The sequence below is a fragment of the Sceloporus undulatus genome, chromosome 3 (assembly GCF_019175285.1).
Source record: "Sceloporus undulatus isolate JIND9_A2432 ecotype Alabama chromosome 3, SceUnd_v1.1, whole genome shotgun sequence".
Taxonomy (NCBI): Eukaryota; Metazoa; Chordata; class Lepidosauria; order Squamata; family Phrynosomatidae; genus Sceloporus; species Sceloporus undulatus.
In genome coordinates, this window is record NC_056524.1 from 235,998,699 (window position 1) to 236,019,371 (window position 20,673).

Here is a 20,673-nt window from a genome sequence, read left to right on the forward strand (position 1 = left end):
GTATCTTTATTATTCACTGCTGTTATTAAAGTACACCAAGAATTTTTGAGGGCTGTTGCTTTTTTATTTTTATCAGTTTCTTATATTTTTTTCTTTAATGCAAACCATTCAGATGGAATTGTTTGTACATTTTTTTGTCTATAAATTTTATAGTTTTCCACCAGGATCTGTTTCATGTTAATGCAGTCCTGGTTGAACCAAGTTTTATTTTTTGTATTCTGATTTAAGGGCCTTGGGGCATATTGGTCGAGTTAGCAAGTTTTTAATGGTTAAACTTAGTTGTTGAATGGGTTCAAATATATCATTTGGGGATTCTATTTCCAGTATTGAGTTTCGTAAGAAGAGACATTTTTCAGAATTTAAGATAGTTTTTAGATTGCTTTCAACCTTAGGGAACCACTTAATACCGATGGGTCTCAATTCTAATTTGCCTTCTGGAGGGGCACTCCGCTCTGCAAAATCAACTTGTGAAACACATTTTCTTGCTTGGACAGGGGATATGACTGTGGTTTTGAACTAATATGTCTTGAATGTGGTGCTCTATTACAAAATATAATAGAGGTGTTTGCGAGGTGCTGGCAGCCTACTCGTTGTGTGTTTACCTGATCGTGCAGTCCTATCCTTACTTTTTATCCTTACTTTTTATAAACTATCATTTGTTTATACTCTCCAATCTGCCTGTACATGAACCTATGGTATAAAACTAAGTTATGTTTTAAATTGGAATTTTGTAATTGTGCTGGCCAAATGGCTGTCATAAAGTTATTATAATATAATATAAGAAATGGTGGTACAAAAATCAGTTTGATAAATGCAACCTATCACTGAGTTTAGTAGAATGGGTTGACCATTATGATAGTGCTACTTTCATTTATTTTCACTTGATTTTAATAGGGTTTTATTTATTTATATTTAAGTTTTGCTTGTATTTGCTAATTTGTGCCGTGTAGGTTTAAAACTGGCATTAACTCTGTCTTCACAGTTTCACCATTGGAAAATCAACACACTTGCAAAGAACAGCTAGAGAGCATGTGCTGAGAACTGTAGAGGGTCAGGGAAACTAACAGACATCAGTAGGGTTGGACTGCCTCAGGTCCCCAACTAGGAGAAAATTGGAATATAAATTAAATGAATAAAGACTTGGGAAGATCAAGGAGTACTATGTAAATGTAATCCTATGCTATTTATTTTGCCTAACTATTTTGTGGAGCTTTTATTTGTGTTCCTGCTAAGATTTAAATAATAATAATTTTTGCCTTTTCCCAAACATGTTGCTCCCCCAAAAGTTTTTAGTTTTTTTTAGTGTTTGAAGACATTTATTTATTGCTTAAAATATTTTATCCCACTCTTTTGTTCTAAGATCTCAGGTTGGCAAACAGATAAACAATCTGAACAATTTAAATAATTCCAGGGACTGCTTTGTGACTGCATTGGTGAAAGGGAGAAGTGGATGAGCCCAAGGCTTTTTCTTGTAGTGATAAAATCATAGTTTAATGATGGGTCACAAGTAGGCTGTTGGCAGTAATTCATCTGTTAACAAGTTAATATTGTACTATGTTTACATATTTTCATGGAACACTTTTTTAATATGTGAGTGTTTTTTAAAAGCTAGTGTGCACATGATCTGTGGGTCTTTTAGAGGATCAAGGGTCAAATTGTATTGCTATATATTCAATAAAGAGGAAACCCCATCACCCTTGTATAAATTGGGCAGGAAAAAAAAATCTCTAAAATGTCAGCTTCTCAAATTTGAAAGAAAATTGTCAGAAGTCAGTTATCATCCTCCACTGTTCATGAGGAGTGGATTGAGTTTCAATATGAGGGAAGGGCTAGTTCTAGATTAATTGTACCAATTAGTTGTTTTGAATGGTCTTCATTGAAGATGTCTGAACTGTATGCCTAAGGGTTTTTTAAAAAAAGAAATTAAAACCCATAATCTTGTAGATGTTACAAATTTAACACATTTGTCTATCATACTTTTTAAAATACTGTACATTGTTTCATGTCTCTCTTCATAGCTGAAGGTAATGAAATTTCAAGATGAATTAGAATCTGGAAAAAGACCCAAAAAACAAGGCCAGAGTCTTCAAGAACAGGTTGAACACTATCGTGACAAATTGCTCCAGAGGGTAAGAGTACTACTTTGGGGGTTTTTCAAGGTTAATTTGAAAATTTCAGCTCATGTGGTAACAGTGAAGAAACTTGCTTAGACCTAATGCTAAACTACACTTTAATCTAATTTGCATGAACAGTGGTAGTTGTCAGTCTTGCACATCCCCCTGCTCTGTTGAGATAAATGAGAAATCCAGTGCTAAAGCCATTGTGATGCTGGTGCCTGTCACAGAATGCCTTTCACACCTTCCAACTCCACTGGCAGCGTAGAGATGCTCAAAGGCCAGCTTCAGAAGGTTTGCCAATTTTCTAGAATAGCTTTTTGGGGTGTTTAGCAGATTGCAGTGAGATTGAATTTAATAAGGAACATTTAGTCTAAAAGTGGCAAGATTGCTTCTGGTCTTATTGCAGCCACACCAGAGGATGCTAGGCAATCGTTTAAATGAAGTGTTTACACCTATTTATGCATATTACACTAAACTATAGTTTATATCTGAATAGTTTTTTAATTTATAAGCATAGGAAACAGACTTATACAGTGGGAGATTTCTGGTCTAATAAAATAGTCTCCCGAGTTTCATCCAGGAGTTTTTCCTGTCCTTACCTGGAGATCCTGAAGATAGAATGTGGGACTTACTAGATGCAAATCATGTGCAAATCACCGAGTTGTATTTTTTGCCATATAGAGCAGGAGAATATTGTGTGGCCAATGGATGGCATGTTGCTCTTGGGAAAGCACTGGGGCTGCTGAGGCCCCACCAGTCTCCTAAACAGCTGGAAATCATTAACAACTGCTACAAAATGGCCTGAGGGCACTACTTTGTTACTGAACACTGTTTGCAGGGGGTCCCCATTCCAGTACAGGTCCAAATCAGTGAAAAATGTAACTGCAAATCATTTCTGGTTTTATAGAATGGTGATGATGTGGCTCATACTGGGGTGGGAGGACTTAAAATAGCCCCTAACTCTCCATAGATCACCACCCAAATATAGAAGATGCTTCAATCTCTGTAATTTTTAGGTAAGGCACGGAAAGACTTTCTGATTCTCTGGAGAGTCTTTGTCAGTCATTGTAAACACACAGTTGACATCATTAAACATAATAATAATTTAATAATAATTTGTTTTATTTATATACCGCTATTCCAAAGATCATGGTGGTGAACAGCAAGTAAGCTAATTAGCAAGTAAGCTAATTTGCCCCCAACAGTCTGGGTACTCATTTTAGCGACCACGGAAGGATGCAAGCCTGAGTCAAGCTTGGGCCCTTTTGCTGGTCTTGAACTCGCAACCTTGTGGTTTTGAGTGTATGGCTGCAGTACAGGCATTTAACCACTGCGCCACCAGGGCTCCAGCTTTCTGCACTCCTCATTTCATAGGTTGCAGGTTATGTATTGGCACCATTCAAAATACTAGTTATGACATGGTTTAGGTTCAGGCTAACTGAGAGACTATGGGCCTGAACAGACTGGCCAAAATAAAGCTGCTTTGGGTCACTTTGAAGGTATGCTATTTAAATGATGCATGCGTCCTAAGAGGCCGGAAGTTATGCCAAAGTTATGCTCCAGTCCTAAGGACTGGAGCATAGCTTTGGTACAGCTTCTGGCCTCTTAAGATGCACATATCATTTAAACAGCATGCCTCCAAAGTGACTTGAAGCAGCTTTATTTTGGCCTGTCTGTTTGGGTCCTATGTCTTCCCATATGAACCTGATCCTCAGAAGAGGCCCTTCCACCACCTTCACAGGTATGGTTGTTGGGAGCCCTTAGGCTCTGGAACTCGAGGCTAGTATGGTCCCATCCTTGTTGTTCTTCTGTGAACAGATGAAGAAGTTTTTATTCAGACAAATGTTTAGAACTGAAGGTTTTAAGGAAAAGGCTTGTGAGAGGGTTCTGTGTTGTTTTAAATTGTAGTGTTTGAATTGCTTTTTCTTCTTTTTAAACATGTTTAAAATTGTTTTGAAAGACATAGCTGTCTTAGTTTGGAAAACCTGTATGAAAAGGAATCTTATAGGACCTTTGAGACCAGTTGTGCGAAAGAAGTTGTAGCATATGCTTTTATAGACTTGGTCTGCTTCCAAGTAGACCATGTCTATGAAAGCTTAATCTGCAATGTCTTTTGCACATTTAATCTCAAAAGTACTGCAAGATCTCTTTGCATACTTAAATAATTTTAATATTGTTAATAATTTAATTTTGCTTTAATGTTGACTTTTTGTATGCGTTAACTATTTTGGAATCCTTCAGTTTGTCAACTACTTTGAAATGGAAATCATGGGGGAAAGGCTGTATATAAATGATGATGACAATGATGATGATGATATGTTGAAATGTCTCTGGGTTTGGAAGGACTTGAATTGTGCATCCTAAATTGTCTGAAGTGCTTGATTACTTTTAAATCTAGGAGAAAGAAAAGGAAATGGAGAGGGAAAGGGAAAGAGACAAGAAGGACAAAGATAAATCTGAATCCAGATCAAAAGAGAAAAAAGAAAAAGAAGAATTTACACCAACAAGGAAAGAGAGGTATAAAATTTAAGAAAATTAGATAATCCCCTTCTTGAACTCAGCTTATGCAAGTAACTAAAATAATCACACCTCTGCTTCCACTTCCTTTCCTGTGTTCTCCTGAGTCAGAACGTAGATTTCCAGGAGTTCTGGCATGAAATAGATTATCTAGATCAATTTCAGTCTGACTTCAGGCATGGCTATGGCATAGATAGTTTTGGTCAACTTACTTGAATGGCCTACACTGGGAACTGGAGAGCAGTGTGTTCCTGATAGTTTTGCTTCACTTCTCAGTGCCTTTAAATACCATCAACCTTGGTATCTTTCTGGGTCACCTCTCTAGGATGGGACTTGGTGGCCCTGTGTTACAGCAGTTCTAGGAGGGGTGAAATCAGAAGCTGATCCTGGGGAATTCCTATTTGATGCCCTGGTTGTTCGCATGTGGTATCCCTCAGAGCTTGGGTGTGTCTATAATTTTGGGGTTCAGTTTCAGCAGTATGCTGATAACCACCCAACTTTGTCTTTCCTTAACATGTAAATCTATGGAGGATATTTTGGGCTAAACCAGTGTCTGCTGTCAGTAATGGACTAGATGAGGGTGAACAAATTTAAGCTTAGTCTAGACAAGACAGAAGTTTCCCTGGTCAGCCAAAAAGCAGACCAGGAAATAGGGATTAACCTTGTGCTGAATAGAGTTACATTGTTCCTGAAATCTCAGTTTGTAGCTTGGATGTTCTTCTGTATTCATATCTGAGCCTGGATGCCCAGATTTCAGTGGTGGCCACTGAGTGCATGGGTTCAGTTAGTGTGCTAATTGTGTCAATTTCTGGAGATGTCAGACCGGATCACAATAACTCATGCCTTGATTACCTTCCATTTGGATTACTGTTTGTTGTTGTGTGCCTTCAAGTTGTTTCCAATTTATGGTGACCTTAAGGTGAACCTATCATTGGGTTTTCTTGGCAAATTTCTTCAGAGTGTGTTTGCCATTGCCATTCTCTGAGTGTGACTTGTCCAAGGTCACCCAGTGGGTTTACATGGGATTCGAACCCCAGTCTCCAGTGTTGTAGTCCAATACTCAGACCACTGCACTACACCAGCCCCATTGGATTACAGTATCACACTATATGGGTCTGCCTTTGGAAACTGTTTGTAAATCTCTGTGTCCAAAATACTGCTGCTAGACTGCTCACTTCAACTGACTATAGTAAGCACATAATTCCCTTGTTGAAACAACATGATCAGCTACCAGTCCATTTCCAGGTACTATTCAAAGTATGTACATGACCTATAAAGCCCTGTATGGTAGCTTGCATGGAACCTGTCTGAAAGACCCTACCTCCCTATGTCAGCCTTCGTGAATCTTGAGATGATGATGATGATGATGATGATGATGATGATGATGATTAAGCTTTATTTATATAGCACTGTAAATTTACACAGCACTGTACATACAATTAAAATAGATAAATCTGCCTATGGCATACATTCTACACAAATAATTAAATAATACATATTAATTCATGTTATCATTCAATAAAATAGGGCAGACAACCATTTAAAACAACCTCAGATAACAATCATGCAGTGCCTAGGAATGGTTCCCTGAACAGTATAGTCTTCAACTCAGTTTTGAAGCTGGTTAAAGAGGTGATAACTCGTACTCATGGGGGAAGGAAGTTCCAAGAGTGAGGGGCAGCAAGCGAAAAGGGACGGATCTGGGACGGGGCAGTGAAGATCCTAGGCTGGGACAGCAGACCCTGACTACCAGAACAGAGGGCACAAGTGGGAAGGTAAGGAGAAAGAAGCTTGGATAAATAAGGAGGGACAGCCCATGCAGGGCTTTAAAAGTCAACAACAGAAGTTTGTAACGAATACGGAAAGGGAGGGGGAGCCAATGGAGGGATGACAATAAAAGAGAGATGTGATCTTCAGGGGAGGCTTTCTCTCTCATCTTCATCACAGGTATGGTTGTTGATAACATGAGAGAGATAGAGCATTCTTGGTAGCTGCTCCCTTTCTAAAAATCCCTTCCAAAGGAACTGGGTTGGCCCAGTCTGAACTCTTTTTAGTGGCAGGCAAAGACCTTTTTATTTAAATAGGCCTTTGGATATAGCAAAATCTGGATATAGTAAAAAGGTATAACTGGATATAGCAAAAGGGTCTTCAGTGAGGTGTGATACTATTATCTTATTTTTTTACTTTTTACTATTTTTTACTAGAATTGTTTAAAAAGTTTAAATCTTTGTACCATACATTGTTTATTTGTGTTCTGTTTTAAGCTAAAGTCCAGCTGCCATGGATCCTGTATTGGGGAAAAAGTAGGATATAAATAAAATAAAATTAAAAAATAAATAAATAAATTTAAAATTAAAGTAAATTTTAAAAAAGAGTTTAAGCAGTATAGGAAAGGAACCTATCTTTTAACACTTTATAAATCACCATGTACATTGACAGTGTTTTACCCTTACAAACAGCTTACATTTTATAATCTGATTATTTTACTGATGTCTTCAGTTTTTGTATTTTACTTCTAGAACTTCAGCCTTAGTCATATAATGCTTAGAAATTAGTTTTACAATGATGGGTGAGTAATTAGAATTCCTAAAATGCTTTTTTGCAGAAAAAAATAGAACAGTAATACACAAGTATAAATACTTTAAATATTTAAAGTAATTGCTTTTTAAAGGTTTAATTTGACAGGATAAAATGATGAAAAAACTCTTCTGTCCACACATCAGTTTACTCACAACATAATTGAAAAACAACCACAGCAAGAAGTTAAATTTAATGGCTAGTTCCATTGAATTAATTGCATTTTTATAAAATTTCATTGATTCAGTGGGTCTACTCTAGTAGGGGGCGGCGGTTCGCTTTAAGCCACTGTCACTCTTTTAAAATATTGGTCATGCAACAAACCTCATTCCATCAAAACCTATTATGAAAATTCTATTAGGATCACCTTGAAATATTTGCCATACATCTATATGCGTTCCATGTTTCTGATTTTTTGGTAGGTATTGTAACATATATACTCATGTATAAGTCAACCTCATGTGTAAGTCGAGGACAGACCTGGGCCCAAAATTTTGAATTTTGATATGACCTGTGGATAAGTTGAGGGTAAAACTTGGGGCTCAGCCTGGGGTTCCTCAGGTCCATTCCATGGCGAAGTGAAAGTACCAGCATTGTGTCAGGGGGCACCTACTCCTGACAGCTGCGGCCACAATTTTTCCACCTCAGGCATTCAAAAATGTCTTTTACCACTCTACTCAGAGAAGGAGATGATTCCTTTTTTGATAAACTCTGCTACAGAATGTCACAGGAAAATGTAAAAGAAGCACTGCCCCCGGTGGTGGTTCTTTGGCATGTCTCTGCATTGGTGCAGAGAGTGGAGGTGACTCTTTTACGGTAGGGTTTCCTTGGGCAGACTTTTCACCACCTGCCTGCCCTTGGTTGTCTATTCCTTATCTTCTCCTCTTCCTCTCCACTCTCTCTTAGAAGACACGGAGGCTGGGTGTGGATAACTGGGTGGGTGAGGAATCATTCTTCATCTTTCTTGTCACCACCACTCTTATTTTGCTCCTTGCTTCTGTGAGGTTTGGGCATTGTCCGGTAATACAGAAGCTGGTACTGATCACTCACTCTTTTCTCCCCTCAACTGGCCTTCTTCTCTTGACAGGATCTCTCTACCATGGCTGGAAGAGTGGCTGGTTTTTGTCTTTTGCTTACTTTCTCTAGCTCCTCTCCACTGTAGACAGGGTGGTTGGATGGCGGTGAGGCCCAGGAGACAGCAGGCAAAAGATGAGAAGCCAATTTCTCTTTCAGCTTCAGTGGAGGGGTCTGGCAGAAGGAGTGAGCAAAGAAACAATGTAGTGACAAGGAAGATTTGGGGTATCCACAGCTGGTTCGCTTTTTCCCAGTAGATAAGACCCCCACATCCTATAGTTTGGGTTATGCTCCTCACACGCACTCCAGGTAGGCAGGAAGTAAAAAGAGAGACCTTCTGGTGACCCCACGTGGGTGGAGCTAATCCTAGAAGGCCAGTCTTGTCCTGCCTATCACTCCAGTAGAATGTGTTTGCTGTTGCTCTGCAAACAGCTTGGTGGGTGAAGAAGTTCCCAAAATCTTCTTATCACTGCTGCTGTTTCTTAGTTAAATGCTTCCACCAGATCTCACTGCCATGGCTGGAGAAGTGGCTTGTTTCTCATCTTTTGCCAGCTTTCTCCAGCTTCTCTTCACCATCCATCCCAAGAGAGAGAGAGAGAGAGAGGGGGGGGGTTTACCTTTGGCTCTCCATAAGTTGGAAAAAATGACTTGAAGGCACACAACAGCAACATATACAGCAATTAGTTGATTTAAATTTCAAACTTTATTTAGACGTGCAGATTTCACTAGCCTTATTTCTTTTGGTGCTTTGCAAAACTTAACTCTCATTGCTGTAAGTATATGCATAAGTGGCTTATTTGAATATTCATAGATTTTTAGTGTTCTTCACTTTTCAAATGGGTGGAGAACCGTTTTGATATGATGAGATGACAGATACCTTTGCATAGATGTTCATGTTTTCTGTTCTTGCAAAAGGAAAAGGCGGCACAGCACATCTCCCAGTCCATCCCGTAGCTGTGGAAGTAGGCGAGCGAAATCACCATCACCAAAATCAGAACGCTCAGAGCGATCTGAAAGGTCACACAAAGAGAGCTCACGTTCCAGGTCTTCTCACAAGGATTCTCCCAGAGATGCCAGTAAAAAAGCCAAAAGGTAAAGCAGATTGTTTCCCAAAACGCCTTTTATTATCCCAAGAGTTTGTTACATTCACATTTATAATTCCTTTCTTAGATTTTTATTTTCTTATGGAATCACATGCTTTTGTGCAGTCCTTTACATTTCTGCTGAGACATTTGTTTTCATTTACCAATTGCCAATTTGACTGAGAAACCAAGTTAATACAGATATTCTGAGTGCTGTTCAAAAGGCCACCCCATAGTCTTAAAAGTTCCACTTTATTTGTTGCTAATTGTCCATTGATAATTTTAGTTGTCATTGTTTAAAGTCCCTGATCATCTGTTGTTTTGAAAAGGGTTGTCCTCAATGTTATCTACCAGTAGATGTCACCGATAAGTGCCTAAGTAGGAGCACCATTCAGTGAATTTGGTAGGGTGACTGAGATGAGAAAAGGAAAATCAAACTATTCATCCCAGAACTGGAGATGGAGGAACACAGCCATGCTGTGATTTGGACAGAGGATTGCAAGCATTCAGATAAAAAACTTCCATTAAGAAACCAGAGGCTCCTAATGATTAGAGTTCTGACCAAGACCGGTGGGATAATAGTAAACTTAACAGTTAGAAGGAACTGAGACATATTGTATAACAAATAACAAAGTGAAGAAAGGTCACTTTTTTGAAACTAGGGTAAAAAGATGTTTATTGGAGAGGCAGCTGAAAGTAAAAATAGAATTGTGGGAAGATGTTTTTAGTAGAAGAGGTTTGTAAGGGGGATGATTCAGGGAAAGAAAAGTCAAAGTGAAATAAACATGTTAATCTTTGCAAATAATAGTATCATGAAATCCTAAAATTCTAGAGTTAGAAGGAACCTCCAAGGATCATTTAGTGCAGTGGTCCCCAAACTTTGGTCCTCCAGGTATTCTGGACTTCAGCTGTGAAAGCTCCAGCCAGCTTGACCAACATTCAGGAATTCTGGTAACTGAAATCCAAAACTTCTGGAAGACCACAGTTTGGGAATCACTGATTTAGTGGTATCCTTTGCCAGTGCAGGAATTAACAACTAAAGCATCCCTGGCATGGGTATTCACAGATTTTATTAGCAGCATACAAATTATTTTTCAACACATTAGGTTGAAAGAATTTAATAGAATGATTCAGTAGGCTCATGGGAATGACATAATTTTGATAATGAACTAATAATCCCTGAATTCATGTAGACACAGCACCAGAGGAGCTCTGTGATGTCACCCGCTTTGTGGTGCGATGTGTGGCATCACACTGGCCTGGGGGCGGAGACAGGGCATGCATCTTGTGGACACCATGCCCCGACTCCACCATCAGGCCGGCCTTAATGGCTGGTGTGTACAGCCCCTTCATCTACATTAATAGAAGCATAATTTCCAAGTTTAGGGAAGTAATAGTTCCGCTATATTATGTGTTGATCGAACATTGAGTATTGAGTTCCATTCTGGGTGTCTCATTCTAAGAAGGATATAGACAAGTTGGAGCAGGTTCAGAGAAGGGCAGGAAAGATGACAAGATAAACGGAGAACAAAGTGTATGAAGAGGAGTTGAAAGAACTGTGCAGGTTCAGTTTGGTGAAGAGAGGACTGAGGATTGACAAGACTGCACTCTTTAATACATTAAGGGCTGGCTGTCACAGAGGAGGGGTAGACCTGTTCTCTGCTGCTTCAGAGGAAAGAACCAGGTGTAGTGGTTTTAAGTTACAGGAGAGTATATTTCAATTGAACTTCAGAATGAACTTCTTGACAATAAGAGCGGTTTGGCAATGTAACTAATTTCCTAGAGAGGTGATGGGATCTTCATTGGATGTCTTCAAAAAGAGGCTGGGCAGCTACCTGCTAGGGCAGTGATGGTGAACCTTTTAGAGGCCGAGTGCCCAAACTGCAACCCAAAACCCACTTATTTATTGCAAAGTGCCATGTCCCTCTGGCTTTCCAGTAACAAACTCTGGCAAACTCTGTGCTGGGGCAATGGCACATGTGCCCACAGACAGGGCTCTGAGTGCCACCTCTGGCATGCGTGCCATAGGTTCGCCATCACTGTGCTGGGGTGTGCTTTAGCTGGAAATCCTCCATTGAACAGGGAGTTTCATGAGGTCCCTTCCAGCTCTGTGATTCTGTGAATTTGAATGCAGTAAAAAGATATGAATAATATGCATATTTTATTTTTGATCATCTTTAAAATTTATTCCTGAGTGCCATGGTACAGTTGATTATACTTAGAAAAGATTACATCAAACCCAGCATGGTTTAATTGCTCTTCAAATCAGTAAGAATGTGGATCACTACTGACTGAAAGAAATAAAATGAAAAATCTAGTGACATCAACAAATTTATTTCTAGGTCACCATCTGGCTCAAGAACACCCAAAAGATCAAGAAGATCACGATCAAGGTCGCCTAAAAAGTCAGGGAAAAAATCCAGATCTCAGTCCCGCTCTCCACACAGATCTCACAAGAAATCAAAGAAAAGCAAACACTGACATACCCTTTATTTTTATGATGCTGTCACTTACTGGAAATGCGGTTTTGGTTTTGTGCCTGAACAGTCTGTTTAACAAAACGAAACAAAACAAAAAGCATTCCTAATCTTTTTTTTGTGAATGCACGTGTATACTCATGAGTAACTGCATTGGTAGACCTGTCATTGTTTTATATTGTACAAATACCTTCATTGTGGCTACTTCCCAAAATGAGATTTTGTGTTTAGAAACTTCATCGGAAATGTGTGTAACTGATCTGCTGGCAGTAGTGATATTTTGTTTTAGAATGTTGTGAATTAAGGGGAAAAACACTATTGTTCCCCCCATCCCCTTTTTTGTAGCTTTGACAACTTCGAATTAGATTTCAAATAAAATCTGAAAAGAAAATGAAAAAAAAAATGGTGGTTTCTTATCCCCTCTGATAGTTTCCCTGGCCATACTTTCCCAACACAAGGCTGCAAAAGCAAGTCTTGAGCATAATTCTTCCATCTGATGGTTAGGTTAAAAAGTTCTTGGGTATATTGGGAGGTATCACATGACTATACCATTTGACTGAATTTTTGCTTAATTCAGGAACATGGTAACAGTTTTGCAGTAGAGATAATGTGCTTTATTTTTGTTCTGTACTGTAGCTTGGTCATAGCCTGCAGGCATAGTGAGAGCCCCTTTTCTCTGCCTGCCCTAATCTCTGACCACTATGCCTGCACAATGACCAATAAGTCAAGCTACAGAACAAAATTTAAAGCACATTATCTCTACTGCAAAGCTTTATTAACAAAATATACTGTAAAGGGAAAATACATTGTGTGTTTTAGGAGCCTGGAATCAAAATTTAGGCTTTTCTTATTTGGCCTTTTCTCTTTGTCCTTGTGAATTTCTTGAACCATTCATAACAGCATCATACTAATGAATATTAGACTAGGTTGAAATTTTAACCCAGTGTGTGAGGGCAATGCTAGTACACATTTCTGAAAATGGAAAGGCTGATCTGTATTGTACACACTTTACATGCATGCAGTTCTTTTTCTTGCATTTCACATGTGATACTTGAGGGTTCCTGTCTGAAATACCCAGTCTCTCATGAGAATGTTGCAAGATATGCAATTCTTCACTTAATGTGAAAACTATCTCAGTTAGCATCTTTGGTGAAATGGTACTGAGGCCAGAGTATTAAGTGTGTTGGTTTCTTTTTATGGAAGCAGTGAAAAACAGAAGCGATAATTCTTGTCAACAAATACTGTAGAATAATCATAACTTTAAAAACATACATAATAAATTGTCTTTATAAAAATGGCTTTTATCCTGGAAGGTGACCTTGTAAATGCATTTTTGTATTGAATTCATCCTTTGGCTGTGAAAATTGTCAAAAAAAGAGTAGCAGAAAATAGATTTTTTTAACTTGTATCTTTTTTTCTAATATACTTGTATTCCCTTCTCCTCCCATGATTTTGGATGCCATTTTGTTTTAAACATGCTTTTCTCTTTTGGCATTGATACAACATAGCACCTCCTCTGGGTCACTTAACTTTTTTTCCATGAAAGAAAAGTCACAAAAGTTCACTGTTTGTTTCCTGGAGGAGTGGGCAGATTGTAATAAAAATGCAAAGTATAAAGGGACCTGGACTCTGGTGAAGTTTTCTTTTTGTATATAATCATGCAATGTAGAAAGAGTTAGGTACTCTGTTTTGCCATATGGGATTTTAAAGTGTCACAAGAGGCTTCAAATTTGCACACACTGCAGGGCAATGAAATACAGAAGTGTCCCTCCCTCTTTTATTAATGGGATCCAGACATCCTTTGTTTCTGTGTCTAAATGTGATTCTGCTGATTTAAAGCTAAACCCAATGTGAGGGTGGTGATAGCATCTGTATTTTATTCTTTCCTCTCAGCCAGCTGTCCATGATGCTGAAAAAAATTCCCTGGATAGTTTCCCAGCACTCCGGAACAGGATTTTAGGTTGCATCAAGTGCTACAGGAGGGGGAGGGTAATCCATTTTCACTAGAGGAAATATGCCATTCAGTGATGCCCATCATCTATTAAAATATGTCTAACCTAACCAATAAATTGAGCAAAAAAATAAAAACTTTAAAAAAGTAAAATTTTAAGAAGTTCTGTTTTATTTATTTGCTGCCTTCTACATGCTTTATGCTTTCAGGTCATAAAGCTATTTAAATAGCTTGAAAACACATAAAGCTAAAAATAAAAGGCACAAAACAGAATGATCTCAGACTGATGGTAGTCTTTTTGGAAATGGCCTTGTATGAATTGCCTGGTTCTTCATTTCTTATCTGCCCCTTCCCTTTGTGCATAGATAGTCATCCCTAGGAAAACCACAGAGCAGTTGCCCTAGCTGAACTCACTTGTCAGAAGCTATTTCTGTATTTATATTAAATATTACACATTTATTTCCCTTTTTCTTCAAAGAAGCACATGAGTTTTCCCCCCCTGCTGTTGTTTTAATCACTATAATCTTGTAAAGTACATTGGGCTTGGAGGAAAGTGATACAAACCTTGCTGGGGGGGGGGGGAAGTGTTTACCCAGTTGCAAAACCTCACTGTCTCAGAATTCGTCTAAATTTTTGCACTGTCACAAGCTTCCAAGTTTATATAAGATCCACGATACCTGTCCTATATGAGACCCATGGCCCATCAACACAGAAGGATGATACTGAAAAGGCTAAAAAATAATATATACATTGTTAATGGGGGATGGTTTTTCTGTGGTGTTTGCATCCATGAAGTGATTCATGGCATGGTATGATCTGTGCTGACCATGACCTGAAGGTTACAGATGACTGAAACATGTCTTGGGGCTTTCCCCTGAATCCTTATAAAATAATTGCCCTTCACTATTTTAATGTTCACCCAAGCATGGAAAAATAGCTGTTGCTTTCTTCCACAGTCATTGGAATTGATGGTGATTCCATGTGGATGTCTGGGATGCCTTGGATTGTATGGACTCTGTTATTGTGAATATGGTTTAGGCCACTCTTGTGTATTGTTCATACATTATCTGGACGGTCTTTGGTCTTGTCCTTCTGGAAACAGTGTGAGCTTACATATGTTGGTAGTTTAGAGGAAGACATTCTTCATTCACGAAGAAAAGCCATAGAGAGTATGTAGAGAGATCTTGTAGCACCTTTGAGACTAAATGAAAGAAGTTGGTAGCATGAACCTTCGTGGACTTAAGTCTACTTCCTCAGATCCATTTGGAGGAAGTAGACTTAAGTCTACGAAAGCTCATTTTGCCAACTTCTTTCTTTCAGTTAGTATCCAAGGTGTTACAAGATCTCTCTACATACTGCTACATACTAACACGGCTGTATCTTTATGGTGAAATTAGATGTTGCATTCACAATACAATGCTGGAGGAAATGGATGGCTGGGCAACTGGTTAATATTTGGTCAGAGTTCAGTGTGGCACTGGCAAACAGAGTCAGCCACTTTGTCCAGTTTTGTGAAGATTCTATGCAGGATGGTCTGACTGATTAATTAGGCCTTGAATTTGTTCCGTTTGCAGCAAAGATGTTCTGGCAAAGATGGTGGGGGCTTTCAAGGATTAAGACTGTTTCCTCAATGCTCTTCCAAAGAGCTAGATCAGAGTTTCTTTTTCAGATATTTCTGTCTTGAGTGCTGCTGGAGTTACTCCTAGTCCTAATCTGGAGTAAGATATTTTTTCTTGGTGTTACTCCTACTCTTGTAAAAACCTCTTACTCCTTACTCCTACTCTCCAGCTTGTAAGTTTCTCTCTTTGCCCCCCAGTGCAATATAATAAAAAACATTTTTTGTGTTTGCATATACAATATAATAACAGGAATAAGGAGTAACAAAATATATTGCTAAATTCATATAAACCAGTGCTCTCTTTTGTCCTCATTTTTTGGTGGTGTGTTTGCTGACTACCAGTGAGAGAGACATTGAAGATGTCCAAAAAGGTAACTTTTCCAAACTCTGCCTCCTACATTTTTTGAGGCATTGTAGGTTCACTTGGGGAAACTGTTCTAGAAAATGTAGTGACGGTGCTTGTGGTGACAGGGTTTGGATGAGTTCCTTTTTGGACTACAACTCTCACAGTCTCACAGCCACCATGGCTGGTGTCATAATGGCTGACTGGTGGAGTTTGAGAGTTTTAGTAAAAGTAACATTTCCAGGCTGTCTGGAGATAGGAGACTACCAAATATATTGCTTGATACGTACAGCAAAATGGCAAGGCTCTGAGTAGGTAAGCAACCTTGAAGGAACCAGCATCTGATTCCTCAGAAACAGAGAAGTGTGTTCTTAGTCCGCCTTCCATGTGTAAATTTAACACCTTTTCTCTCTGTCTAGAGGGGAGAGAAGAGAGAGCGTGAAGAAGAGTTAGCCCCTTTTCTCCATTTATGAGAACAACTGTCCTTGTTTTGTTGTATGAACTGGGTAGTGAGATTACTAGAGCAATTCACTTAACCTTTTTCTTTTCTTTTCTTTGGGAGAATAAATGGAGGAAATCCTAAGACATAAGAAAGAAGGGCCTAAAAGGTCAGCAGCCAGAATCCCAGAGTGCAGGGAGAGATTTGCAGAACCGTTAGAAAAAAGCTTTTCCTTTTTACTAGTTTGCTCCACTACAGCTAGAACTGCATTGGTATGGTATGGTCTATCATCTGGTGGTCAGAATCAAAATGCACTATATATTACCTTATCAGCTTAGCACTTCATGTTGGGCAACAGCTAAGGAAATTGGATTAAAGCTAATTACCTCCCTCCGCTGGGGATATACTTCTTCTCTGTCTCACCTTTTGAAGATTTTAGCTCCTTACACCACTTCTGGAGTTGCGCTGTTACCTTAGCAGCCACCAACAGGTATGGACTGCAGATGGTGAAGATGGGAATTTCTTGGCTATTCTGTGATGCCACAGTTTTGTATATTGTGGGTACCTGATGTGGGAATCCCAGTGATGGCTGGGGCTGTTTAATGCTTCTGAAAACACAGACTTTCTGTGATTTCCTTTTATTTTGCAAGCTTGACAATGGTGTGCTTCCCTATAGAAGTCATGGCCCAGAGAAAAAAAAGATGAAAGCAAATAAATAAATAAATAAATAAATAAGGGGGGGGGGTTGGATGGGAGGGAAAAAGACAGGATAGAGTGAAGATAGGGAGCCTTGGACCTAGATGTGGGTTAGAATGGATATTAACTCAAGTGACAGATATTGTTAAAGGTTGAATCCTGGAAGAGAGCAACAGGAGAAAATAATGCCCCAGGCACAGGCAGAAAAAGAACTCTCTCACAGTCTAGCCCTGCTATTGAAATGTATATCACATGTCCCCTGCCTCTTCTGGATTAGCAAGAGACAGCTCACTCTTCTGTGTTTTTTCATATAAAATGGACAATTATAGAGCAGGGGTTCAAGTCTAGAGGGATGTTTTGACTCTTTCAACTTGGTGGGCCTCACTGCTCCCTTTTCCTGCAACTGGAAGTGGTGATGGGGGGGGGGGGGTGTTTCTGATATTTGGGGGATGGGCTGTGCTGAAAAGTACTAGAATGCTAAAATGTGTATCTGTGAAGTCATTTTGGCTAAAAGAAAATAACTGAATCCAATGGTTTGGGGTGTCAGTAGGGGTGTTAGTAGAGAGTGGTTTGCTTCACCACAGCATAATTTCCATCCCCTGCTATAGACTTTCCACTTCTGAGACAGGTAAATGTTGCTGGCAGGTAGTAGGCCATCGTAATCGTGATGGTCATGTGTCTTCCATGTATGCATTTTTGGATCCTGAAACATTTGATTTCATGGCTCTTTTCCACATTTCCAGACCTCAGTGAACAAACCACATAGTCCTATACTAGAATCTAGGCTTTCTCTAGAATGGTACAGAGGAACAATCTGCAAATCATGTGGGATATTCCCTCAGAAGCTAAGCGGTGATAGACCTGATTTGTACTCATTTTGAAGACAATTAGGGCTGAAAAGGAAACTTGCCTGAAACCTTGAAGGGCTACTGGCAGTCAGAGTTGACAGTATTGGAATAGATGGAATAATTGTCTATGGCAGAAGAACAATTTGCAGAAAGCCGCTTTCTGTTTTCCTGTATTTTTCTCTAGCTGGTAGAGTGAGAACGTCTTAAAGTGGCAAATTCACTTGTTCTATAGTAAACACACCACATGTGACAGTGAGATGTGAGTTTGCAAGAATGCAGTCAGTGCATTTTAGGGAGTCCCTGTTGTGGCACATTGCCTTCATGTAAGGACTCACAGGCACACAGAGAAATGCCTAGAAGCAATTTAAAGTCTGAAGGTGTTAGATGAGTATCAGGAGATAACAGCAGAGTTTGATGGATGGAAAAAGCACACATAAGCAGGCATATGTTTCAAGCTAACTGACATTTCTCACTGAATTCCTCATACAGCCCAAATGACAGCTTGTCACCACTATTAGCTAAGCAAACATGCCATTTTACTTTATTATTTTTTGTTTGATTCTAGTAAAAAAAAGTTTCTCTTTAGCCTCACTGAAGCTTTTGTAAGACTTCACTAATTTTTCCAGAGGGCTTGATGCTTTTGTACTGTACTACTGTATATTGCTTCAGTATAGAATTCCTATTTACTGTCTTGTACTGACCTAGTTTTTTTCCAGGCAGTCCCTGTAGGGTTATACTGATATTGTCTTGTCCCAATTATTATATTTTAAAATTAATAGCTAGTACTTCATCCCTGTAGCTTTCCTTTTGAAACAGCAGTACCACGAAATTTGGGTTGCTTGGAAATAACATTTTCTAAAGCTTATTCCAGTTGTACTGTATATCTTATCCACATTGTTTCCTGTGCTATTACAGCCTTCAAATTTGAAAGGATGGGGCTGAAAACATATATATCTATTGTCTTTTTTTAACATGTAGGTGAAACATATCTCAGGCTATAACAACCAGTTAATGTAGAATTTGAGGCTCTGTTCCCCCACCCCCAATTTATTATTGTAGTTTTCAGATTTCTCTTGTGAAATGATGAGTTTAATTTATTGATGTAACATTATTGAAATTTGATCTACCCAAGTTTAACAATTGTTTAAAATTTATTTTCATTTTATCTATTAAAAAGCAAATTAGGGAATAACTGCTATGTGAACCTTATAGCAGAATACAAGAATTTGATTCCATGTTGGCCTGGCCAAAATTATCCCGTTTTTTGTGAATAATTTTGTATTTTGGTTTTGTTATTTATTATTCCATTTTTTGGATTCTTTGTTTTAAAAAATAAACACCTTCATTGTTTATGTCATCATGACCGCATTTGATTCTGCCTAGCCTTGTGAAGTGTTCTTAGCAAAGGTACTGAACACAATAGAAATGAGCTGAATTTGGGGAGATTTTTTCATCCCACCAAAATAGCTAGCTGATCTCAAATTTTGAAGCAGAAAATCTACACTGTGGCCCAACTGGGCTGGAAAGTCACCACCAATGAAAATAGACAATGCTGAGCTAGATGAATCAATGTGCTGACTTATCCTAAAGGCCTTACCTGTGTTTCCAATGCACAATTTCCCCATAAGAATAATGTGAAAATACAATTAAATAATGTTAATTGTAAACCCCCCCCCAAATCTTTCTGCTACCTGTACAACATGCCCCCATCCCATGCACTGAAACTGACAGTTGAATCCCATAAGCTCATTGGTGGACAACATCTTCCAAAACACCAAAGCAAAAGAAAGCCATGTAATTCTGACTACCAGCATTTCCCCACTATTCACTTCCTAACCTTTCCTAATACAGTTGTCTCACCCTGCCTTTTGATAGGTCAGCCCCTTTGCTTTGAAATTCCATTCTTTATTAAGTCCAAACAAGAAAACTAGTGGTGAAAAAGTAACTTTTTCAAACACAGAAATATTTGTTCATGATAAATTAAACTTCTGTGTGCTATTTACATTGCAGCCTGAGCTGCAGAACACAGGAGGAACCCACATTTATGGCCTATCCAGTTCTGTTTACACATTGGCCAAACAGTTAATCTGCTAGCAGGACATGAGTGCCACTGCATCCTCTATTTTGAGAAGCTCCCAAATGTATAATAGGCAGAAAGGGATCCTGTTCCACATCGCTGATACCAATGCTTATATAAAACTCACTCCTTGTAAAAATCTACTTGCCTTTGCACTCCTCAGTCTAAGATGTAAGATCAATCCAGGACAGATCAGTGCCTTTTGGGTTATGGTAAAACCAAACTTTGAAAGTTAGAACTTTGCAAGGCCATGGATGTTCCTTGGAAGAACAAGTTTAGGGCTTGTCATTATCAAAAAAAACCTTACTCGCTTTGAATTGGTGGCGATCTGGACAAATGTGATTTTGACTTATTTGTGGCAGATGCAGGGCTTTGAGGTACTTGATTGCTCTAATCCACAGCGGGGGGGGGGGGGGACAATATTGATTTTCTCTAGAAATTTCTGGAAAATTTGGATGACCAGATGTGTGACTGGTGGATTTACATTGGTGGCAGATAGAGAACTTGTGATGGGTGAGGTGGGGCAGACTGTAAGGGACCAGTGTTCCTGTTCCTGCCAGGAGTGAAAATTCTCATGAGACTCTGGGTAGTTCAAGAGGTTTGTTTGCCATTTTTTAAGGGTGCTGCATTTGTGCACATAATGGTATTGGTATAGCTGCGGGAGGAGCAGCTCCAAAGACAGAGGGAGACAAGCCGGACGCCCAGGCCCATAAAGGCTCCCTTCTACCCTTCCCTCCTTGGAGGAGCAGCTCCAAAGACAGAGGGAGATAAGCCGGACACCTAGGCTCATAAAGGCTCCCTTCTACCCTTCCCTCCTTGGAGGAGCAGCTCCAAAGACAGAGGGAGATAAGCCGGAC

At 39.1% G+C, this 20,673-nt stretch overlaps 1 protein-coding gene across 5 annotated transcripts in view; it reads left to right on the forward strand.

Moving 5' to 3' along the window:
* The window catches only part of LOC121925006 (U2 snRNP associated SURP domain containing), a 51,016-nt gene extending 37,559 nt beyond the window's left edge, over window positions 1-13,457 (forward strand). For all 5 annotated transcript variants that reach the window (XM_042456677.1, XM_042456678.1, XM_042456679.1 and 2 more), the window contains 4 exons: window positions 2,019-2,129; window positions 4,516-4,634; window positions 9,201-9,377; window positions 11,710-13,457. In XM_042456677.1, coding sequence (XP_042312611.1) covers window positions 2,019-2,129; window positions 4,516-4,634; window positions 9,201-9,377; window positions 11,710-11,848 — 546 coding nt within the window. In that variant the 3' untranslated portion in view covers window positions 11,849-13,457. The remainder of the gene's footprint in view (window positions 1-2,018; window positions 2,130-4,515; window positions 4,635-9,200; window positions 9,378-11,709) is intronic.
* The last annotated feature ends 7,216 nt before the right edge of the window (window positions 13,458-20,673 follow it).